General features: G+C 44.2%; 1 protein-coding gene across 2 annotated transcripts in view; it reads right to left on the reverse strand.

Moving 5' to 3' along the window:
* Positions 1–22,028, reverse strand: part of GLI1 (GLI family zinc finger 1) — a 33,951-nt gene that overhangs the window by 10,049 nt on the left and 1,874 nt on the right. The window contains exons 2-8 of one of the 2 annotated variants that reach the window (XM_070736060.1): positions 19,242–19,340; positions 16,486–16,681; positions 12,413–12,560; positions 11,716–11,823; positions 8,033–8,173; positions 6,281–6,430; positions 392–556 (exon numbers count right to left, since the gene is read on the reverse strand). In XM_070736060.1, the coding sequence (XP_070592161.1) occupies positions 392–556; positions 6,281–6,430; positions 8,033–8,173; positions 11,716–11,823; positions 12,413–12,560; positions 16,486–16,681; positions 19,242–19,340 (1,007 nt within the window). Of the gene's footprint in view, positions 1–391; positions 557–6,280; positions 6,431–8,032; positions 8,174–11,715; positions 11,824–12,412; positions 12,561–16,485; positions 16,682–19,241; positions 19,341–22,028 lie in introns of those variants that run through there. The other variant, XM_070736061.1, reaches the window with a different exon arrangement.

Raw genomic sequence — 22,028 nt, forward strand, 5'->3', positions numbered from 1 at the left:
GGCCTGGCCCAAAAGCACCACCTCTGCCAGGCACTCACAGCGAATGGTGTGGAAGGAGGATTTAGGGTGCTGTTTGAAGCTTTCACCCAGCTGCAGAGGTTGCTCCTTCCTTGTGCAGTAACCGGTTCGCCACACGGTACCCGCCAACAACAATAAGAACCCATGCACCCTCCCTGCCCCGCCTGGCTGCCTTCTCTTCTGGGCTCGGAGCAGCGTGCAGCTTGGAAAACACTCCCCGTCTGCGGGAATTGATTGAAACGGACCACATATGTTTCCTGGGTCACACACGCCTCCTGGCATCGCTCCATGCCGCCCCCTAGGGGTGGGAGTGCCCCACTATTTGAGAAGCACTGCCTTACAGTCAAGACTTACCTGAAGCAGTTGTCCATACCTCATTGGAATGTGTCCGGTTTTGGTGCTTGGCCCTGTCAGAAGCGTTAGAGAAAGCTTTATTGCAGCCTTCGTGCTCGCAAACGTAAGGCTTCTCGCCAGTATGGGAGCGCAAGTGGGTCTTGAGGTTCTCCAGCCGTGAGTAAGCCTTATTGCAGCCTTCAAACTGTAAAATAAAAGCAAGTTTGCTGCATGGTAGAACTTCCTTCAAAGCCCACTTTGTGGTTTAGTCAGGTTAAAATATTTCCTCCTAGACTGAAATTCATGCCTTAATCTGCCTCTGGATTCTAGATGTCTCTGGTAAGTTTCTTTTTTTTTTTAAATAATATTTTTTATTATTTTTTAAAAGACAGACAAGAACAAACAACATTAAACATTTAAGGAGCTACCATTGCTCCGCTTGTCATAGAAGTCTAACTAATACAGGGAAAAAAACCTAACTATAATCAGATCAATACAGAGATATGACACATGCACACTACCGTATATTCTTAATAAATTTAACTCTATATTCTTTATATTAATTAAATTTCTTATCTATAAAATATCAAATACTTATTCAAAAAATAAAATATAAAAAATAACACTTCTAACTTTGTCATACTGTAAAGAAAGAAAACAAAAACTCTGTTTATATTGTTTTTAAACTATTACGTTCTATCTATGAACCTTCAAAATAATAAGTTCAAATAATTATAAATTCTTACTTATTTGATTTTTAATGCTATTTTTAAAATTCTACCATTCATATACTTTATCCCATATTTTATAAAATTCTGTTTCAACTTGATTATTCAAACGTTTTGTCATCATGTCTAATTCTGCACATTCCATAATTTTTTAAAATATTTCTACATCTTTTGGTATTTCCTTTTCTTTCCATTTCTGTGCAAATGTAATTCTTGCCGCAACCAATATATGTATTATTAAATAGTAAATTTCTTTTTTATACTTCATATTTGAAATACCCAATAGGAAGAATTCAGGAGATTTTTAAATCTTCTCCTTCATTATTTTGTTTATCCATTTCTCTACTTTATTCCAATATTTCATCTCTGGTAAGTTTCATGGTCAACTTTATCAATGAACAAGTTGTCAAAATCGGAAGCGCCATTTCCTCCCCTGTCCCTGTCAAAAGCGGCGTTCCCCAAGGTAGCGTACTAGGTCCTACTCTTTTCATCCTATACATCAACGACCTCTGCGATAATATCGCAAACAACTGTGTGCTCTTTGCCGATGATGTGAAACTTTTCAACACCACTGACAACACACTCACTCTCCAAAAAGACCTTGACTATGTTTCAGATTGGTCTAACATCTGGCAACTTCGAATCTCAACCAACAAATGCTCTACCCTCCACATCGGCAAAAAGAACCCAAACCTCATATATGAACTGAACAAACAAATTCTCACAGCAAACCCACACTCAGTAAAAGACCTCGGAATACTAATTTCAAATGACCTAAGTGCTAAAGCCCACTGCAACAATATCGCCAAAAAGGCTTCCAGAGTTGTAAACCTGATTCTACGTAGCTTCTGCTCTGGCAATCTCACACTACTGACCAGAGTCTACAAAACCTATGCCAGGCCCATCCTCGAATATAGCTCATCTGTCTGGAACCCTCACCACATCTCAGACATCAACACTCTCGAAAACGTCCAAAGATATTTCACTAGAAGAGCCCTCCACTCCTCCACCCGAAACAGAATACCCTACGAAAACAGACTAACTATCCTGGATCTTGAAAGCTTAGAACTGCAGCGCCTAAAACACGATTTAAGTATTGCCCACAAAATCATTCGCTGTAATGTCCTTCCGGTCAACGACTACTTCAGCTTCAACTGCAACAACACAAGAGCATGCAACAGCTTCAAACTCAATGTTAATCGCTCCAAACTTGACTGTAAAAAATATGACTTTAACAATCGAGTCATCGAAGCGTGGAACTCATTACCGGACTCAATAGTGTCAACCCCCAACCCCCAACATTTCTCCCTCAGACTCTCCACGATTGACCTCTCCAGGTTCCTAAGAGGTCAGTAAGGGACGTACGTAAGTGCACTAGTGTGCCTTTCGTCCCCTGTCCAATTGTCTTTCCTTTCCCTTTTATTATATATATTCTTTCCTTCCCACCTACTTCTCTTCCTCTTTACTTCCTATCTTTTATATATCACTTAATGTCTATTCCCTTTTATATGTATTGTATATTGGACAAAGAATAAATAAATAAATAAATAAATAAATAAATAAATAAATAAATGAAGCCGATTATAATCCAGCAGACATCTCTACGGATAAGTATTCCTCAATGCTACCTACGGTTATGGTTCCAGTTGTTGGGAAAAGCACCTGACTGCAAAATTACGTTGGCATCACAATATTGGGTGGGAATTCTTCCTCAGGAAGAATCATGTCTTAATAGGAAGGCAGCCTTTCCTAATAGCTGAGAGGTATTTTTGTTTGTTTTTTAAAAAATAAGGGCCAAATATATGTTTCATTGCACTGAAAATACTGGAGTGGAGTGGGCTTGGGGTTTGCAATTTATTATTTTTTTCCAGGGGAGTTTTGTTTCTTCAAGGAATTACAATAGATTAGGCAGGCAGAAAATAAAGAGGTTCGTGAGTTGAAAGTTTGTAGTGGAGAAACGGTATAATGTGGAAATGCTCTAATCTAATCTAATGGAACTGGGTATGTGTAATTTAATGAAAAGAAGGACTAGGTGAGACATGATAGCAATGTTCCAACATCTCAGGGGCTTCCACAAAGAAGAGGGAATCAAACTATTCTCCAAAGCACCTGAGGGTAGGACAAGAAGCAATGCGTGGAAACTAAATAAGGAGAGAAGCAACCTAGAACTAAGGAGGAATTTCCTGACATTTAGAACAATTTAATCACTGCAACAACTTGCCTCCAGACGTTGTGGGCACAACGTTCCAACACTGGAAATTTTAAAGAATAGATTGGACAACCATTTTTCTGAAATGTAAGTTTTCCCGCCTGAGCAGAGGGTTGGACTAGAGGATCTCCAAGGCTCCTTCCAACTCTGTTATTCTATTATTCTGTTAATCAGCAGATCTGCAGCCAACCACAGGGCTGTAAGAATGTCAGCCCATGCGCAGGGATTATTATTATTATTATTACATCACGCAGTCCTAGGTGCTTGGGAAGCGCCCGACTGGTGATGAAATATAAAATCCAGCATGGTGATCTCATTTGCTGTATTGTATTGTATTGACATAATAATAATAATAATAATAATAATAATAATAATAATAATAATAATAATAATAACAACAACAACAACAACAACAACAATAATAATAAAGTAATAATAATTACTACTATTGTTATTGTTATTTTATTTATTTATTTATTTATTAGATTTGTATGCTGCCCCTCTCCGCAGATTGGGGCTGGTCACAGGGGTGTCATGATGGAAATATTACAAGTTATGTACAGGCAGTCCTCAACTTACAACAGTTCATTTAATGACTGCTTAAAGTTACAAGGGCACTGGAAAAAGTGACTTATGAACGTTTTTGCAGAATCCGCGTGATCACGTGATCAAAATTCAGATGCTTGGCAACTGGTTCAGATTTGTGACCGTTGCTGTGTTCCCCAAAGTCACGTGATCCCGTTATACGACCTTCTGATAAGCTGAGACCATGGGAAAGCCAGATTCACTTAACAACCAGGTTAAATTAACTTACCAACTGCCATGTTTCATTTAAAAACCGAGGCAAGAAAGGTGGTAAAATGGGGTAAAACCCACTTAACAAATGTCTCACTTAACAGCAGAAATTTGGGGCTCAACTAGGGACTATAAGTCGAGGACTACTTGTATTTACAATCCTGATGCCTGGATCAAATTCAAAGATGATGGCATTTGCGTCACAAGAGCATGATGCTGTTAGCTGGCTACTGATGATGCTGGTTGACTGAGCTGGAGGTGGCGCAGTGGTTAGAGTGCAGTTACTTCAACTAACTGCTAGCTGTAGTTCTGCAGTTCAAATCTCACCACCGGCTCAAGGTTGACTCAGCCTTCCATCCTTCCGAGGTGGGTAAAATGAGGATCCAGGTTGTTGGGGGCAATATGCTGATTCTGTAAACCGCTTAAAGAGCGCTGTAACAGCACTATGAAGCGGTATATAGAAACATAGAAACATAGAAGACTGACGGCAGAAAAAGACCCCATGGTCCATCTAGTCTGCCCTTATACTATTTCCTGTATTTTATCTTACAATGGATATATGTTTATCCCAGGCATGTTTAAATTCAGTTACTGTGGATTTACCAACCACGTCTGCTGGAAGTTTGTTCCAAGGATCTACTACTCTTTCAGTAAAATAATATTTTCTCATGTTGCCTTTGATCATTCCCCCAACTAACTTCAGATTGTGTCCCCTTGTTCTTGTGTTCACTTTCCTATTAAAAACACTTCCCTCCTGGACCTTATTTAACCCTTTAATATATTTAAATGTTTCGATCATGTCCCCCCTTTTCCTTCTGTCTTCCAGACTATACAGATTGAGTTCATTAAGTCTTTCCTGATACGTTTTATACTTAAGACCTTCCACCATTCTTGTAGCCCGTCTTTGGACCCGTTCAATTTTGTCAATATCTTTTTGTAGGTGAGGTCTCCAGAACTGAACACAGTACAGTACTCCAAATGTGGTCTCACCAGCGCTCTATATAAGGGGATCACAATCTCCCTCTTCCTGCTTGTTATACCTATAGCTATGCAGCCAAGCATCCTACTTGCTTTTCCTACCGCCCGACCACACTGCTCACCCATTTTGAGACTGTCAGAAATCACTACCCCTAAATCCTTCTCTTCTGAAGTTTTTGCTATCACAGAACTGCCAATGCAATACTCAGATTTAGGATTCCTTTTCCCCAAGTGCATTATTTTACATTTGGAAACATTAAACTGCAGTTTCCATTGCTTTGACCATTTATCTAGTAACGCTAAATCATTTACCATATTACAGACCCCTCCAGGAATATCAACCCTATTGCACACTTTAGAGTCATCAGCAAATAGGCAAACCTTCCCTACCAGACCTTCCCCTATGTCACTCACAAACATATTAAAAAGAATAGGACCCAGAACAGACCCTTGTGGCACACCGCTTGTAACCTGTCTCTGCTCAGTATACTCGCCATTAACAATAACTCTCTGATGTCTATGCTTCAGCCAGCTTGAAATCCACTGAACTATTCAGGGATTAATTCCAATCTTCACTAATTTATCTATCAGCTCTTTATGTGGAACCTTATCAAAGGCTTTGCTGAAGTCCAGATAGGCAATATCCACGGCACCACCTTGATCCAACACCTTTGTGACATAGTCAAAGAACTCAATGAGATTAGTCTGACACGATTTGCCTTCAGTAAAGCCATGCTGATTTGGGTCCAATAAGTTATTGTTTTTTAGATGCTGATTTATCCTCTTTTTGAGTAGCGTCTCCATCATTTTAACTACAACTGATGTCAAGCTAACTGGCCTGTAGTTACCAGCTTCTTCTCTACTGCCCTTCTTGTGGATAGGCACAACACTGGCCATTCTCCAATCCTCAGGAACATCTCCTGTTAACAGGGATTGGTTAAACAAATCAGTCAGGGGGGTAGCAATGACAGATCTGAGTTCTTTAAGAACTCTGGGGTGGATGCCATCTGGACCCATTGCCTTATTTATCTTTAATCTTTCAAGTTCTTCTAAGACATCGGCTTCTAAGATCACTGGAGCTGAATCCGTACAGCTGGAAGTCCAAATGCTATTGCCTCCCATGCCCTTGTTGCAATGCCCATGCTCTAGACAACCCTGTCTCTCTTTTTAAGTATGTCAGCCAACTCAAATGACAGCTATTTGTGCTTGCCCTACTTACTGTGCATTTGTGAGGTTTTTCTCCCGTGTGCCGCCTCATGTGGACAACCAGCATGTACTGAGCTTTGAAGGGTCGTTGTTCCCGCGAGCAGTCGTGCCAGTGGCATACGAATTCCTTCTTTTCCCCATGGATATGCTCATTGTTAATATGCTGCGATGTTAGAGAAGAAAACGACACACAGAGTTATAGTTATAGTTTATTAGATTTGTATGCTGCCCCTCTCCGAAGACTCGGGGCGGCGCACAACATAACAGTGATACAATATATTACAAATCCAATAGTAGAAAATTAAATCAATTTAAAAAACATTAATAACATAATAAAATCCCTAACTATACAATTATACACATTCAACCTAATCCATCATACAGTAAGGCCGAAAGCATAATAAAAAGGGGGGGAGAAGGTGGTAATTATCCCCATGCCTGGTGACAAAGGTGGGTCTTCAGCATTTTACGGAAGGCGAGAAGGGTGGTGGCTGTTCGACTCTCTGGAGGGAGTTGATTCCAAAGGGCCGGGGCCGCCACAAAGAAGGCTCTTCCCCTGGGTCCCGCCAGCCAACATTGTTTGGTCGACGGGACCCGGAGAAGCCAACTCTGTGGGACCAGAATTAAGTGGCAGTGACTATTTCAGAATTCACCCGACTTCAGAAGAACAGGAGAAGGTGTTTAAAGTCCATCCACTGTACATAGAACTACGAACTAGAGAGAGTAAATTAAATTATTTTGGGTGGTGAAGAAACAATTTTGCTTTACACACATTTCTGTATTCATTTCAGTATGATTCTTGTATCTCTTACTGTTATATATTAACCCTTTCTGGGTAAATGTACTGGATATTTTACAATATTCTTTTCTTTTTCCCCCTCTTCTTGGCTTGTTAGCTACATTGTGGTAAATGGCTTACAGGACTATTGGGAAGGTAATTAATAAAAGAAAACGATGAAAGTCTGGCTTTTAAATCAAATCAGACATTGCATGTTTCTAGCTCCTAATGTTGGTCTTGCTCAGCCATGAAGCTCCTTGGGAAAGTAAAATCTAACCTATTTTGTAGGACCCTTGTGAGGTAACTTATCTTGCTGAGGTAGCTTATACGCCCTTGTGTGTAACTTGTTTTGCCACCGTTTGCTTCCTCCCGTGCTGTGTAGCTGTACGCGCGTTGCCGATAACTCAGCTTCTGTGCATGCGCAGAAGCAAAAACAAGTAAAAAATTTTTTAAAGGCCCAAAACAAGATGGTGGCGCATGCGCAGTTCTCAAAACTCAGCTTCTGCGCATGCACAGAAGCGAAAAGAAGTAAAAAAAATTTAAAGGCCCAAAACAAGATGGTGGCACATGAGCAGTTCTCAAAACTCAAACCCCCCCAATATATATATTTTTAAATCCCCCCCACAAAGTTGGGTGCGTCCACAGACCAGCACTGACAGAACCGGCTCCCTGACATCATCCCCAGTTTACTACCAATTTTATAGAACCGGTGTGAACCAGGAAGCACCCAACTCTGGTGTGTTAAGCAACAAACGACGAGCATTGTGACAAAAATATCCGTGTAAAAATGTATTGAGAACCACATTTGATGAGTTTCAAAGCAGTTGAGTACCAAACACTGGTACTTATCCTGGCCTCTTGCCAGAAAACTATATAAAAGTAAAACAGGCCTCTTTTTCTGAGATGTGTGATAGAATATCGGGACGGGGGCTTTTCCAGTTTATTTAAAGACACCCCCACCCACCCCTTGTTACCCTGTCAACTCACATGCACCAGCTGTTCTTGAGTGTCAAACTCTTTGGTGCATCCTTCCCAGTGGCAATTGGTCTCGTAAACTGCATCGGCTTCCACCTTGCCGTCTTCCTTCTCCAATTCATCTCGCGGATCAAGAACACTTAGTAAAGGGTCCTGGAATGGAAATAAAATGCATATTCAAAGATACTCTGAGAAAATTCACTGGAAATTTTCTTTCACTTCCATTCACCAAAAGAGAACAGATAGTCCTCTCCACCTTACATTCTAACGAAGGTTGCATGGTCTTGAGTCAGAGGTGGGTTTCAGAAGGTTCTGACCAGTTCTGGAGAACTGGTAGCAAAAACTTTGAGTAGTTTGGAGCAGTGTTTCCCAATCTTGGCAACTTGAAGATATCTGGACTTCAACTCCCAGAATTCCCCAGCCAGCGAATGCTGGCTGGGGAATTCTGGGAGTTGAAGTCCAGATATCTTCAAGTTGCCAAGGTTGAGAAACACTGGTTTGGAGAACCAGTAAATACCATCTCTGATTGGCCCCACCACTATGTATTATCTGCCCCCTGAGTCCCAGCTGATCAGGAGGAAGTGGGGATTTTACAGTCTCCTTCCCCTGCTATGCCCACCAAGCCATGCCCACCAAGCCACACTACGCCCACTAAGCCATGCTCACAGAACCCGTTTTTCCAATTTTTTTTGAACCCCACCACTGTCTTGAGCAAGGATAGGCAAAACGGGCTCTTCTATGACATAGGGACTTCAATTCCCAGAATTCCTAAGTTGGCATGATTGGCTCAGGAATTCTGGGAGTTGAAGTCCACAAGTCATAAAGAGCCAACTTTACCTACCCCTGGTCTTGAGTGTTCTCTTGATCTCTTCTTACCCACCACATGGCTGGTGTGAAGATTTGAGGGCAGAACGAGGAACCATCATTTACTAATTGAACACATGTTCGGTGTGTAAAAAGGTTCTGGTTGAGTTCAGGGCGTCACAGGGAGTAAGGCTAAGTCAGGGCCTTGGGTGGTAAGTCGCCTACTGAATGGCACAATCAGACTGCTTCTAATGCATTTCACAGGGCTGTCCAGAGACCTGGGTTTCGAGAGAAGGCGGCAATCCGAAACCTGTGTGGGCACGCCTGTTAGACTTGACAGCAGGTTTCTTAAAGAAGCCGAATCTCGGGCTTGTGCCTCAGCATCATATGATCCCAGGAAAAGATGTGTTTGGATTGAAGGAGGTGCCAGTGAGCGCAATGAATGAATTATCGGAGTGGAAACATAACTCATTGTCATGGGTGGGTTTCTTTTATGGCTGCATTAAGGAACCCATCTCTTCGCCATACCACTGCTGATTTAACTGCAGTCCTAAACAACAGATTGCAACCGTCACTGCAGCGACAGTGTGTCTTCTGCTGGCTGTCTCCCAGTGTGCCTGCACCCCTGAGCAAGTACGGGGGGGAACGCAATGGGGTAGCAAAAATGGAGCTCCACCCCAGTGCACCCAATTTGCACTGAAAGACATTGAAAGAAAATGCAGGGCGTCCTGCATAAGCCACGGCCACAGTGTGGTAGTAAAAATTTTGGTAGCCCTCCACTGCCACAAAGATGTGCCAACCAACTACTCAAGCCCTTCCGGGTACTCGTGGTGGGATTTTTCTCCTATGCGGCATTTCCTATGGATAAGCTGCACATGTAGAACTGTTGGTCTCCTTCACACATGATGTTCTTATCTGTAATGTTTTGGATTATTATTATTTTTTTTCGTCACATGTAAGCATCACATTTTTTTGGTCACATGAATGCCCACACCCTCCTTGCCTTTCGTAAGCTTCTTAAAACCCACCTCTGCCGTCAGGCATGGGGGAACTGAGATATTCTTTCCCCCTAGGCCTTACAATTCATGCATGGTATGTTTGTGTATATGGATGTTTGGTTTCGCAATAAGGGTTTTTAGTTGTTTTAGTATTGGATTTACATGCTGTTTTTTATTACCGCTGTTAGCCGTCCCGAGTCTATGGAGAGGAGTGGCATACAAATCCAATAAATAAATAAATAAACAAATCCCAACCAGCGAAGGACTGCCGTCTTTGGCACTATCTGTGTGACCTCCGAGGCCGTCACGGGCGCGCACATGTCTGGCGGGTGTGCGCATGACCGCCGGAAGAGATTTGGCTTCTGCACATGCACAGCAAGCAAAATCTTGCATGAAGACACAGGCGCGGCAAAATCTCACACGAAAACACATGCGCAAGTGAGATTTTGGCAATTTTCGCTGGCATTTTTGTTTCCGCCCAAGCGCAGAAGCAAAAAAATGGTGAAAATCACCGGAATCTCACTCGCGCGAGTGTCTTCACACAACATTTTGCTTGCTATGCATGCGCAGAAGCCAAATCACATGTGGGGGCACACGTGCACACATCCCGAAAATCACTACCGGAGCGGAGCACCTGACTGTTCCATTAGCGGCCCATCTCTGATCCCAATGTAAGAAATCTCTCCAACATTCCCATAAGGAAGAAGGCTGTGCCTTGTAATTTTGTAATTAGAGCCACAGTGGCACAATGGTTAAAGTGCAGCACTTACAGGCTACTTCAGCCAACAGCTAGCTGTGGTTCAGAAGTTCAAATCTCACCACCGGCTCAAGGTTGACTCAGCCTTCCATCCTTCCGAGGTGGGTAAAATGAGGACCTAGATTGTTAGGGGCAATAGGCTGATTCTGTAAGCTGCTTAGAGGGCTGTAAAAGCACTATGAAGCGGTATATAAGTCTAAGCGCTATTGCTAATTTTGGTGCACGGGTAGCCTTTTCTCATGTCCAAAGCGGGTCTCCATTATTAAACAGGAAAAAGCAGCGATGGTGTACAACAGTGATGGCAAACCTTTTTTTCCTTGAAAGAGCATGGCGTGTGCTATTGTGCATGTGCGAGTGCCCACATCCATAATTCAATGCCTGTGGAGGATGAAAACAGCTTCCTCCGGCCCCCAGAGGCCCTCTGGAGGTCAGAAACGGCCTGTTTCCCAACTTCTGGTGGGCCCAGTAGCCCCATGTTTCGCCCTCCCTTGGCTCCAAAGGCTTCTCTGGAGCCTGGGGAGGGTAAAAAACACCCCCCCCATCCCCACTGATGCTCTCTGGAAGCCAAAAACACCCTCCCAAAGCCTCCAAGAGCTTCTGTGTGAGCCAGAAATCAACTGGTTGGCACATATGGACGTTGGAGCTGAGCTACGGCAATGGCTTATGTGCCAGCAGATATGGCTCCACGTGCCACCTGTAGTTTAGTTTAGTTTAGTTTAGTTTATTTAGATTTGTATGCCGCCCCGCTCCGAAGACTCAGGGCGGCTAAGAACAATAAAAAAACAATATAACAAATCTAATATTAAAAAGTAATCTAAAAACCCCAATTTAAGAGACCAATCATACCAACAAACACACCATGTATAATCATACCAACAAACATACCATGTAGTACCCGTGCCATAGGTTCACCAACATCGGTGTATAATAACCCTACTCAGGATTAATCTAGCTGGATGTTCAGGGGACGGGGTGTGGAAACCACACCAGCACGGTTGTGTAGCACTGTCTCCGAGGGAGAACAGTCATTCTGGTCATTCTCTTCTTTCTTTTCAAATCCGCGAGCTGGCTATGGCAGGGGGGGAGAGGGGGTGCACCTGTGGGCCTGTGAGCACATTGCCGAGGCCTGCTGTTACCTGTGTCCCCGTAGAGGCAGGGCTGGAAATGCCACCCTCTGAGCACTCCTCCAGGCACTTGGTGCTCAGGGCATCCAGCGGGCTACCCAGGCTGGACTCTGACTTCAGCTGTGGGAGAGAGACGGCGAGAGCTCCAGGTGATGGCACCCCCTCCAGCTATAGCCCCAGCCCCAAACACTGCCCCCTTAGTCTCCGCAGCACTCCCCACATCTTCCTCTCCCAAACACATTCAACAGATCTCTCTAAGTGTGATAGGGCACCCCTAAGGAGTTTTAAATTTTGGTGATGGCGGGTTTTTCTCTCCCCCATCTCTTTTCCGCAGGTCTCGGTATTTCGCGTGAGAAGTGAGATACAGTAGTACCTCTAGATACGAGCTGCTCCACATGCGAGTATTCCAAGATACGAGCCACAAGGGGAGAGAAATTTCTTTTCGAGACCCGAGCTCAAATTTGGGATATGAGCCGAGCGTCCACTAGGTGGCGCAAGAATCCTTGCTTCTGGTTATCTCGGCAGGGAAAAACAAAGGCTAAAGGCATTTGTTCCAGATACGAGTTTTTCGACATACAAGCTCCCTTCTGGAACGAATTAAACTCATATCTAGAGGTACTACTGTATTGCTATCTTCGAGGCAATAAGACATATGCCTGTTTTAGCGCGACAGGTCACAAAAGGGCTGGGTGGGCGGGCACCCTCTTACCTGGCAGTGCTTCAGCATCCCACGAGGGGGTGGCATATGGTGCATCATCCCCGGCCGGCCAGGCACATGATCATGAGGCCCACAGGGAACGGTTGTGGGGTTGTGGCCAAAGGACATGCCTTGAGGTTTCTGGTACCCAAGTGAAGGGCTGTGGGGATGAGACAAAGCATAAGCACTCGCCTCACAGGAATCCATTTTTTTAGAAGCGTAACAAAGGTCGCGGCTTTCATGGCAGTGCAACTGCGTGATGGGGAAAGAAAAAGTTAGCTTCCTGGGACTCAGCGCTGTGGTGGTGGTGCAGTGGCTAGATTGCAGTATTGCAGGCTAACTCTGGCCAATGCCAGCAGTTCGGTCCTGACAGGCTCAAGGTTGACTCAGCCTTCCACCCTTCTGAGGTTGGTAAAATGAGGACCCAGATTGTTGGGGGTAATAGGCTGACTGTGCAATCCACTTACAGAGGGCTGTAAAGCACTGTGAAGCAGTATATAAGTCTTATTGCTATTGCTCTTTGGACCTTTTTCTTCTTTAAAGCAAGATAAATTTCCAATTCTTCTTAACATAAACCTTAGAACTGTTAAAATTTCTGATGGTGCATGTCAACAAATTATTTTGTGTCCACACTATTTTTTTTCTAAGTCTATTTATTTCCTGTTCCCATACAGTATCTCGTTTATCTTACACTCAGCAAACATATCCTCTGATTAATAATTCTGCTGCTCTTCTGGCTTTTATAATTATTTATCGTTTTGTTTGTTCTGGTCTTCTCGAAGAAGCAATCTTATGATCTATTCATTGTAATTTACTTATACTCTGTTTTCTTTCTTTCTTTCTTTCTTTCTCTTTCTTTCTCTCTCTCTTTCTCTCTCTCCTTCGTTCCTTCGTTCCTTCCTTCGTTCCTTCCTTCCTTCCTTCCTTGTTCTGTTCTGGTCTTCTTAAAGAAGCAATCTTATGATCTATTCATTGTAATTTACATATACTCTGTTTTTTTTCTTTCTTTCTTTCTTTCTCTCTCTCCCTCTCTCACTTGCTTGTTTGCTTGCTTGTTTGCTTGCTTGTTCTGTTCTTCTTGAAGAAGCAATCTTATGATCTATTCATTGTAATTTACATATATTCTGTTTTCTTTCTTTCTTTCCTTCCTTCTTTCCCTCTTTCCTTCCTTCCTTCCTTTTCCCTTCTCTCTCATTTTCTATGCCTGTCTGCCTCCTGAACAACTATGATAGTTTCCCCCCCTCCCCCATAGCAATAGTTTTGAAAACATGGATTAGAATTTTTTTAAATCAACAAAGAAATTCAGTCCAGTCCAGTTCTGTCCATTCTAAAGGGTCGGGAAACTGAGGGGTAAAATACTAAGATGACCTTGGTCAGTCCTAAACTGCTTGCTCATTTCTGTGGATACCTTCTCCAGGTTAAGAGTTCTGGGTTTGGGATGGAGTTTTCAACAAAGGCTAAATCTTTCCTTGATTCTGCTGCAGAGCGGCTCTAGTAGGCATCCTAGTTGGTGTCACTTTGGGAAGACGTGACTCTTTCTGCAGAGTAAGTGTAAGTCCTAAGGATATATATGCAACACAGCACAGAAGAAGGGCTTTCTCTGTGGTGGCTCCCTTTCTCTGGAACATCATTCCCCCAGAGATTAGATTGGCTCCCACTCTAATACGTCCTGGAGACATGATTCTGCCAGTGGGCCTGGGGAACCCAGAGCAAGATGGAGCCCATTACATGGCTAGTATGAATGTGTTCTATTGCCGGGAGTGGTGATGGTAGTGATTATGTTATTCTTTTTATTAATGGTGCTTCCATATCTTTGTAAGCCATTTTGGTTCACCATGTGGAAGTAGGTGGCAACATAAATTCTATAAACAAACAAACAAACAAACAAACAAACAAACAAACAAACAAAAAATAAATAAATCTGTCTGTCTGTCTGTCTTAAACTAAGAGGGCTTCAACCTCCTATGCTGACTAGGAATTGTTGCTGCAGTCTCTGAGGGCTGTCTTGAGTTGCCATGTGAAAGTAGGTGGCAATATAAATTCAAAAAATAAATAAATCATCTAGCTAGCTAGCTATCTGTCTGTCTGTCTGTCTGTCTATCCATCCATCCATCCATCCATCCATCCATCCATCCATCCAATCCATCTATCTATCTATCCATCTATCATCTATCTACCTACCTACCTACCTATCTATCATCTATCCATCTATCTATCATCTATCTATCTATCTACCTACCGTGTTTCCCCGATAGTAAGACCCCCCCGATTGTAAGACATATGGGGGGTTTCAGGGGGGTCGGCTTATATAAGCCATACCCCGAAAGTAAGACATATGTCTTACTTTCGGGGAAACACGGTACTAAAAGCAAGGGAGCAGTTCGCAGTGCCCTGGCGGCGGTTCCCTCCGCTTTGACGGCGCTGGTCCGCTCGCTCGTCCCCGCAACCGACCCGTTTCCCCGACACGCGTCTGGAGGGGAGGAGCCGCTCTGCGCAGTTGGGCAGCCCCACCTGCCTGCCGGAAAGGAGGCGGGCGAAGGAGGGCGCAGCTCCGCCCGCCCGCTCGCTTCTACAACTTCGGACCAGCGCCGTCCTTCGCCTCGCATTTCCGGGTTGGCGAGCCTGGATTGTTTTTCCTGCGAGCGCTGGTCCCCGCTAAGCCTTCTGCGCCTGACTCTGCGAGGCGAGAGGGAAGAAGGAGAAGCGCTTCTCCTTCTTCCCTCTCGCCTCGCCGAGTGAGGCTTCGGACCAGCGCCGTCCTTCGCCTCGCATTTCCGGGTTGGCGAGCCTGGATTGTTTTTCCTGAGAGCGCTGGTCCCCGCTAAGCCGCAGAAGGCTTAGCGGGGACCAGCGCTCTCAGGAAAAACAATCCAGGCTCGCCAACCCGGAAATGCGAGGCGAAGGACGGCGCTGGTCCGAAGTCTCACTCGGCGAGGCGAGAGGGAAGAAGGAGAAGCGCTTCTCCTTCTTCCCTCTCGCCTCGCAGAGTCAGGCGCAGAAGGCTTAGCGGGGACCAGCGCTCGCAGGAAAAACAATCCAGGCTCGCCAACCCGGAAATGCGAGGCGAAGGACGGCGCTGGTCCGAAGTTGTAGAAGCGAGCCGAGCGGGCGGCCGGAGCTGCGCCCTCCTTCGCCCGCCTCCTTTCCGGCAGGCAGGTGGGGCTGCCCAACTGCGCAGAGCGGCTCCTCCCCTCCAGACGCGTGTCGGGGAAGCGGGTCGGTTGCGGGAACGAGCGAGCGGACCAGCGCCGTCAAAGCGGAGGGAACCGAGCAGATCAGCTGCTGGGCGGCCTCCCTGGGTCTTCCCGACTTCACCCTGTCAATTTGGTTAGTGGAGGCGGGAAACGGCAGGGGGGGGGTATGTAAGACATACCCCGAAAGTAAGACCTAGTGGGGCTTTTGCGGGTAAAAAGATAGTAAGACACTGTCTTACTATCGGGGAAACACGGTATCTATCTATCTATCTATCTATCTATCTATCTATCTATCTATCATCTATCATCGTCTATCTATCTATCTATCTATCTATCTATCTATCTATCTATCTATCTATCTATCTATCGTCTATCTATCTATCCATCATCTATCCATCATCTATCCATCTATCCATCTATCTATCCATCTATCTATCTATCTATCGTCTATCTATCTATCTATCTATCGTCTATCTATCTATCGTCTATCCATCTATCCATCTATCCATCTATCCATCTATCCATCTATCATCTATCTATCTATCTATCTATCTATCTATCTATCTATCTATCTATCGTCTATCTATCTATCCATCATCTATCCATCATCTATCCATCTATCCATCTATCTATCCATCTATCTATCTATCTATCGTCTATCTATCTATCGTCTATCTATCTATCGTCTATCCATCTATCCATCTATCCATCTATCCATCTATCCATCTATCCATCTATCCACCTATCATCTATCTATCTATCTATCTATCTATCTATCTATCTATCTATCTATCTATCTATCTATCTATCTATCTATCTTAAACTAAGAAGGCTTCAACTTCCTATGTTTCTGCAGTCTCTGAGGGCTGTCTACCTGAATAACATGTCTACCTGACAGCTCCGATGGAGAGGTGCCCATAGGAGCCCCCAGCTGAAGCACAGCGAGAGTTGATGTAAGCCACCAGAGAATTGGGAGAAGTGCGGATGACAGTTTGCAGATCGATGCTGGCATCTGAGAGTGGCGAGATGGACAGGGCCCGCTTTTTGGTCAGCTTTGCTGTGCTCCGGGGTGTAGAAAAACGACTACCTAGGGAAACACACAGGAAGAACAAAGGAAACTCCAATGAGACAATCAGCCCCAGGACTGTTAGTATGAATTGGCAATGGTTGCCTCTAGTTTCAAGCAGGATTCTCTCCCTAATCTTATTTCAACAGAAACATACACATACGTGTGTGTGTGTGTGTGTGTGCCTGTGTGTAACATATTTTGCTGATAATGAAAAGGGAGACTACTATAGATCTATTTTGGGCTTATTTGCCTTCATCAGGTAGCCACACCCTTACTGGGATTTGAACTTGGGGCCCCTGCCTTGTAAATAAGTACTTATAGATTATAGTTGTCAGCTATAAAAAGCTTATGGCCAAGGGCCGAGAGGCAAAAAAGGAAGCTGTAATGCTCCTTCAATATACCAGGGTGACTCGACGAAAAAAACTCACAGATACACACATATAATTTATTTTACATAAATGCATAATAAGATCTGTCAAGATGGCTCCAAGAACTCTTCAATAAAGTTTTGGATATTAAAATGTCTTTCTGTCTGTCTGTCTTCTCTGGCTGCCTATCATCTGTCTGTCCGTCCGTCCGTCCGTCCGCCTGTCCATCCATCCATCCATCCATCCATCCATCCATCCATCCATCTATACAGTATATATATATACAGTATATATATACAGTGGTACCTCGAGATACGAGTTTAATTCGTTCCGGACCTGGGCTCTTAAGTCGAGCAGCTCTTATCTCGAACGACTTTTCCCCATAGGAATTAATGTAAATAATTTTAATTGGTTCCAGCCCTCAAAAAACTCACAAAGTTAGTCTAAATTATGCAGAAAGACATGTTTTTAATGAAGAAATGTACATGTACATATAAATGAATAATGAAGTTTCTTTCACTTAACTTGTAAACTTTCTTAAACTTTTAAATTTACATATGTTCAACTTCTCTGCCACCCAATCCTGTAGGACAGAGGTCCCCAACCCTTTTTGCACCAGGGACCGGCTTTAAGCGATCAAGAGAGGAATGGGTGAATGAATGGACGGAGGGTGGGAAGGAAGGAAGGAAAGAAGGGACAGGAACAGAGGAAGGAAGCAAGGAAACTTATGAAAGGGGAGAGTAAGAGAGGAATGAGTGAAGGGAGGGAGGGAGGGAAGAAGGTGGGAAGGAGAAAGAAAAGAAGAAATAGAGGAAGGGAAGGTAAAAGAGAGAAAGAAAAAGAGCAAGAAAGAAAGAAAGAAAGAAAGAAAGGGGGAAGGGACAGGAACAGAGGAAGGAAGCAAGGAAACTTATGAAAGGGGAGAGTAAGAGAGGAATGAGTGAAGGGAGGGAGGGAAGAAGGTGGGAAGGAGAAAGAAAAGAAGAAATAGAGGAAGGGAAGGTAAAAGAGAGAAAGAAAAAGAGCAAGAAAGAAAGCTGCAAGCACCCCCCCGAGCCCCCCAGGCCGGCTGCAACCTTTTAAAACACGCGCGCCGCTTCGCAGCTGTCTCCTGAAGCCGAACGCGGAAGTTAGCGTTTGGCTTCAGGAGACAGCTCCTTGGCGCTTGTATCTCGAATTTGGGCTTGTAAGTAGAACAAAAATATCTCTCCCCTCCCAGCTCTTATCTCGAGTTGCTCTTAAGTAGAGCAGCTCTTATGTCGGGGTTCCACTGTACTGTATATCTATACTCAATACATCAGGGTGATTTGACACAAAAATATGTAACCCTTCCCTGGTGCAGAGCTGAAGGGATTGGACACTGTAGCCTAGAGGATAATTCTCTGCCTTACAAGGCAAAGGTTGCACGTTCAAGTCCCAGTGGGTATGGCTAGCTGATAAGGCCGAAATAGATTTATCCTAGTCTCCCTTAATTTTCAAATTCAGCAAAAAACCCCCACATATAATGTTTCTACCATCTGTCTATTTGGTCTGTCTATTTTGTCCAATTATCATGATTCAAAGTTTTACTTTAGATTGCTAACATGGTCGTTTATTTCACCGGCACATATTTGAAGTCAATTTTTTTAAAGTAATTGCAATATTACAGGTTTTTGCCATCAAAATAATTCATAAAGAAAAAGAAAAAGCAGGGGGGAAATGGAAAAAAAAAAGAACCACTAATTGTCTAATTTGTCACGTGGAACAATTCACATCCTTGCTACCCAAATGATTTCACAGGCAAGTAGACTCTTCTTCTCCAATATGGCTGCAGAAAATTCTTCAAAGAGAAATCAAATAGGGCATTTCAGAGGCATCTCAGAAGCGGTGGAGACCAAGGAGGCAGCAGTTCATCTGCTAGGAAACTCACCTCTCACATCAATATGGAAATGAAATGGAGTGAACTGAAAGGGGTGCCTTGGATAAAATCATTATTGCTGGGGAGAGGGAGAGGATCTATCCTTGGCTGATCATTTCATAATCTATGCCCACTAAAGCAGAGATCTCCAACTTTGGCAACTTTATGACTTGTGGACTTCAACTCCCAGAATTCCTCAGCCAGCACAGGAATTCTGGGAATTGAAGTCCACAAGTCATAAAGTTGCCAAGGTTGGAGACCCCTGCACTAAAGGCCTCCCATTTTCCACAGTTCCCTTAAAAATCCACCTTACCATCAGTATGAGAAGGATGTTCACCTCCAGGTACCAATCCGTAGGCGTGGTGATTCCCCACTGAGTTGGTTTGGTGATAATATGGTAAATCACTGATGCCTGTGAAGGGCAGGCAAAACAAAGCAAGCCGTAAATATGGAGGGAAAGAGAGAGAAAGGTGAGACAAGTAGACTGAGACATTATAGAAATGACCTGTTACTTAAAACTAAAGACCACTTAGTTAGAGAATCTTACTTCCATCAGTAGTTGGATAAATACATCTGGGAATTTACAAATGAGGCATAAAATTGGTTTTTCCCACTAGTTCTGAAGACAGTACCACATACTGTTTTGGTTGGGTTTCCAATATATTATAGATAAGCCAGCATAGAATGTTAGAAGGAAATAGTGATATTGCTTTAAGAGCCAGGCAGCAATTATGGGCTAGGCTGCAATTTGATAATGGAGGCAGGCCTGCTGCCCTCTGTTACATTCTCATTCTGTTTTGCTATGTGTTATGTTGTGCTGCCTTATCATGTAATGTTGGTTATATTGCAATTTATATATACTGGTTAAGTATTAATCTCTGAGCTGTGTGCAATATATTGAATAGACTATACTAAGAGCTGTGTGCAAGATATTGTGAAGAATATATTATATGGATGTAAAAGTAATAAGGGAATAGGCTATGTGCTAATACTAAATGGTATATTATGTCTATGTGTGTGATGGAGATAATATATCTGTATTATAATTACTGTGTATATCCTGTAAATCAGTGGTCCCCAACGTTTTTTCCACCAGGGACCAGTTTCAGCAAGACAATTTTTCTATGGCCCAGTGGGGGCGGAAAGAGGCATGGTTGGGGGCGGGATTAAGCATGGGGGTGCTGGTCCTCCCCGCCCCTCTTTCCCGCCATCGTCCTGTGGCCGGCAGAACCTGCCTCCCAAGCCCTCTTGCCCAGCGGGAGCTGGCCCTCCTTCCTCCCCCCAGCCAAAAACGCAAAAGCGCCCCGTGGCAGAAGCCAAAAGAGGCTTGAGCCTCTCGGTCCTTCCCGCCCCTCTGTCCCATCCATCGTCCTGTGGCCGGCAGAACCTGCCTCCCGAGGCCTCTTGCCCGGCGGGAGGTGAAGCGCTGGAGGGAGGGGGTGGCGGCATGAGGGCCGGCAGCTGCTGACTCCATGGACCGGTGCAACATGCCCCGCGGCCCGGTACTGGTCCGCGGCCCGGTGGTTGGGGACCCCTGCTGTAAATAATACCTTTAATATCCTGTTGACTTGTATTGTTGTCTGAACAAGCCACCAGTGCTGCATATACTCTGGTTTAAATACAGTATATCCATCATTGGTTGTTTTACCAGTGTGGAATGCTGACAGTACCACAAATTAATTAATTAATTAATTAAATTTGTATGCTGCCCCTATCCGTAGACTCGGGGCGGCTCACAACACAATAAAAACAGTTCCTGACAAATCTAATAATTTACAATTTAAAATTTAAAATAGTTAAAAAACCCCATTTTTAAGCAGACATACCTACAAACATACCATACATAAATTATATAGGCCTGTGGGAGATATCTCAGTTCCCCCATGCCTGACGACAAAGGCAAGGAGAGTAGGGGCAGTTCTAATCTCTGGGGGGAGCTGGTTCCAGAGAGTCGGGGCCACCACAGAGAAGGCTCTTCCCCTGGGGCCCGCCAAACGACATTGTTTAGTTGACGGGACCCGGAGAAGGCCCACTCTGTGGGACCTAATTGGTCACTGGGATTTGTGCAGCAGAAGGCGGTCTCAGAGATATTCTGGTCCGATGCCATGAAGGGCTTTATAGGTCATAACCAACACTTTGAATTGTGACCGGAAACTGATCGGCAACCAATGCAGACTGCGGAGTGTTGGAGTAACATGGGCATATTTGGGAAAGCCCATGATTGCTCTCGCAACTGCATTCTGCACGATCTGAAGTTTCCGAACACTTTTCAAAGGTAGCCCCATGTAGAGAGCGTTACAGTAGTTGAACCTCGAGGTGACGAGGGCATGAGTGACTGTGAGCAGTGAGTCCCGGTCCAAATAGGATTGTAGAATACAATTTTGTTCCATTTCATTTTATTTCACCAGTTCTATCTTTCCCTTCCCCCTCACCTTCTATTCTATTCTATTCTTCCTTTCTATAAAGCCCTACATGGCATAGGACCAGATTATCTTCGAGGCCGCCTTCTGCTGCACAAATCCCAGCGACCGGTGAGGTCCCACAGAGTTGGTCTCCTTAGGGTCCTGTCGACCAAGCAATGTCGGCTGGTGGGACCTAGGGGAAGAGCCTTCTCTGTGAGGGCCCTGGCCCTCTGGAATCAGCTTCCCTCGGAGATTCGTACTGCCCCCACTCTCCTTGCCTTCCGAAAGAGTTTAAAAACCCATCTTTGCCGCCAGGCCTGGGGTTCCATAGATTTCCCCCCCCCTGACCAATCAATGCTCTAGTTTGATTGTTGAATGAATGGTATTGATAGTTTTTTTTAATTAGAATTTTAAATATTGTTTTTTAACGTATTATTAATTGGATTGTTATTACTGTTCCTTGTTTTTCTCTACATGCTGTGAGCCGCCCCGAGTCCTTGGAGAGGGGCAGTATACAAATCCAATTAAATCTGAAATCTATTTCCTCGGGTGTCGAAAGTGTGTGTGTGTGTGCTATTGTGCATGTGCGAGTGCCCACACCCATAATTCAATGCCCTCTGGAGGCCTGAAACAGCCCATTTCCCAACCTCTGCTGGGCCCGGTGGGTCTGTGGACTTCAACTCCCAGAATTCTTCAGC

This window comes from Erythrolamprus reginae, chromosome 2 (genome assembly GCF_031021105.1).
Source record: "Erythrolamprus reginae isolate rEryReg1 chromosome 2, rEryReg1.hap1, whole genome shotgun sequence".
Lineage (NCBI taxonomy): Eukaryota > Metazoa > Chordata > Lepidosauria > Squamata > Dipsadidae > Erythrolamprus > Erythrolamprus reginae.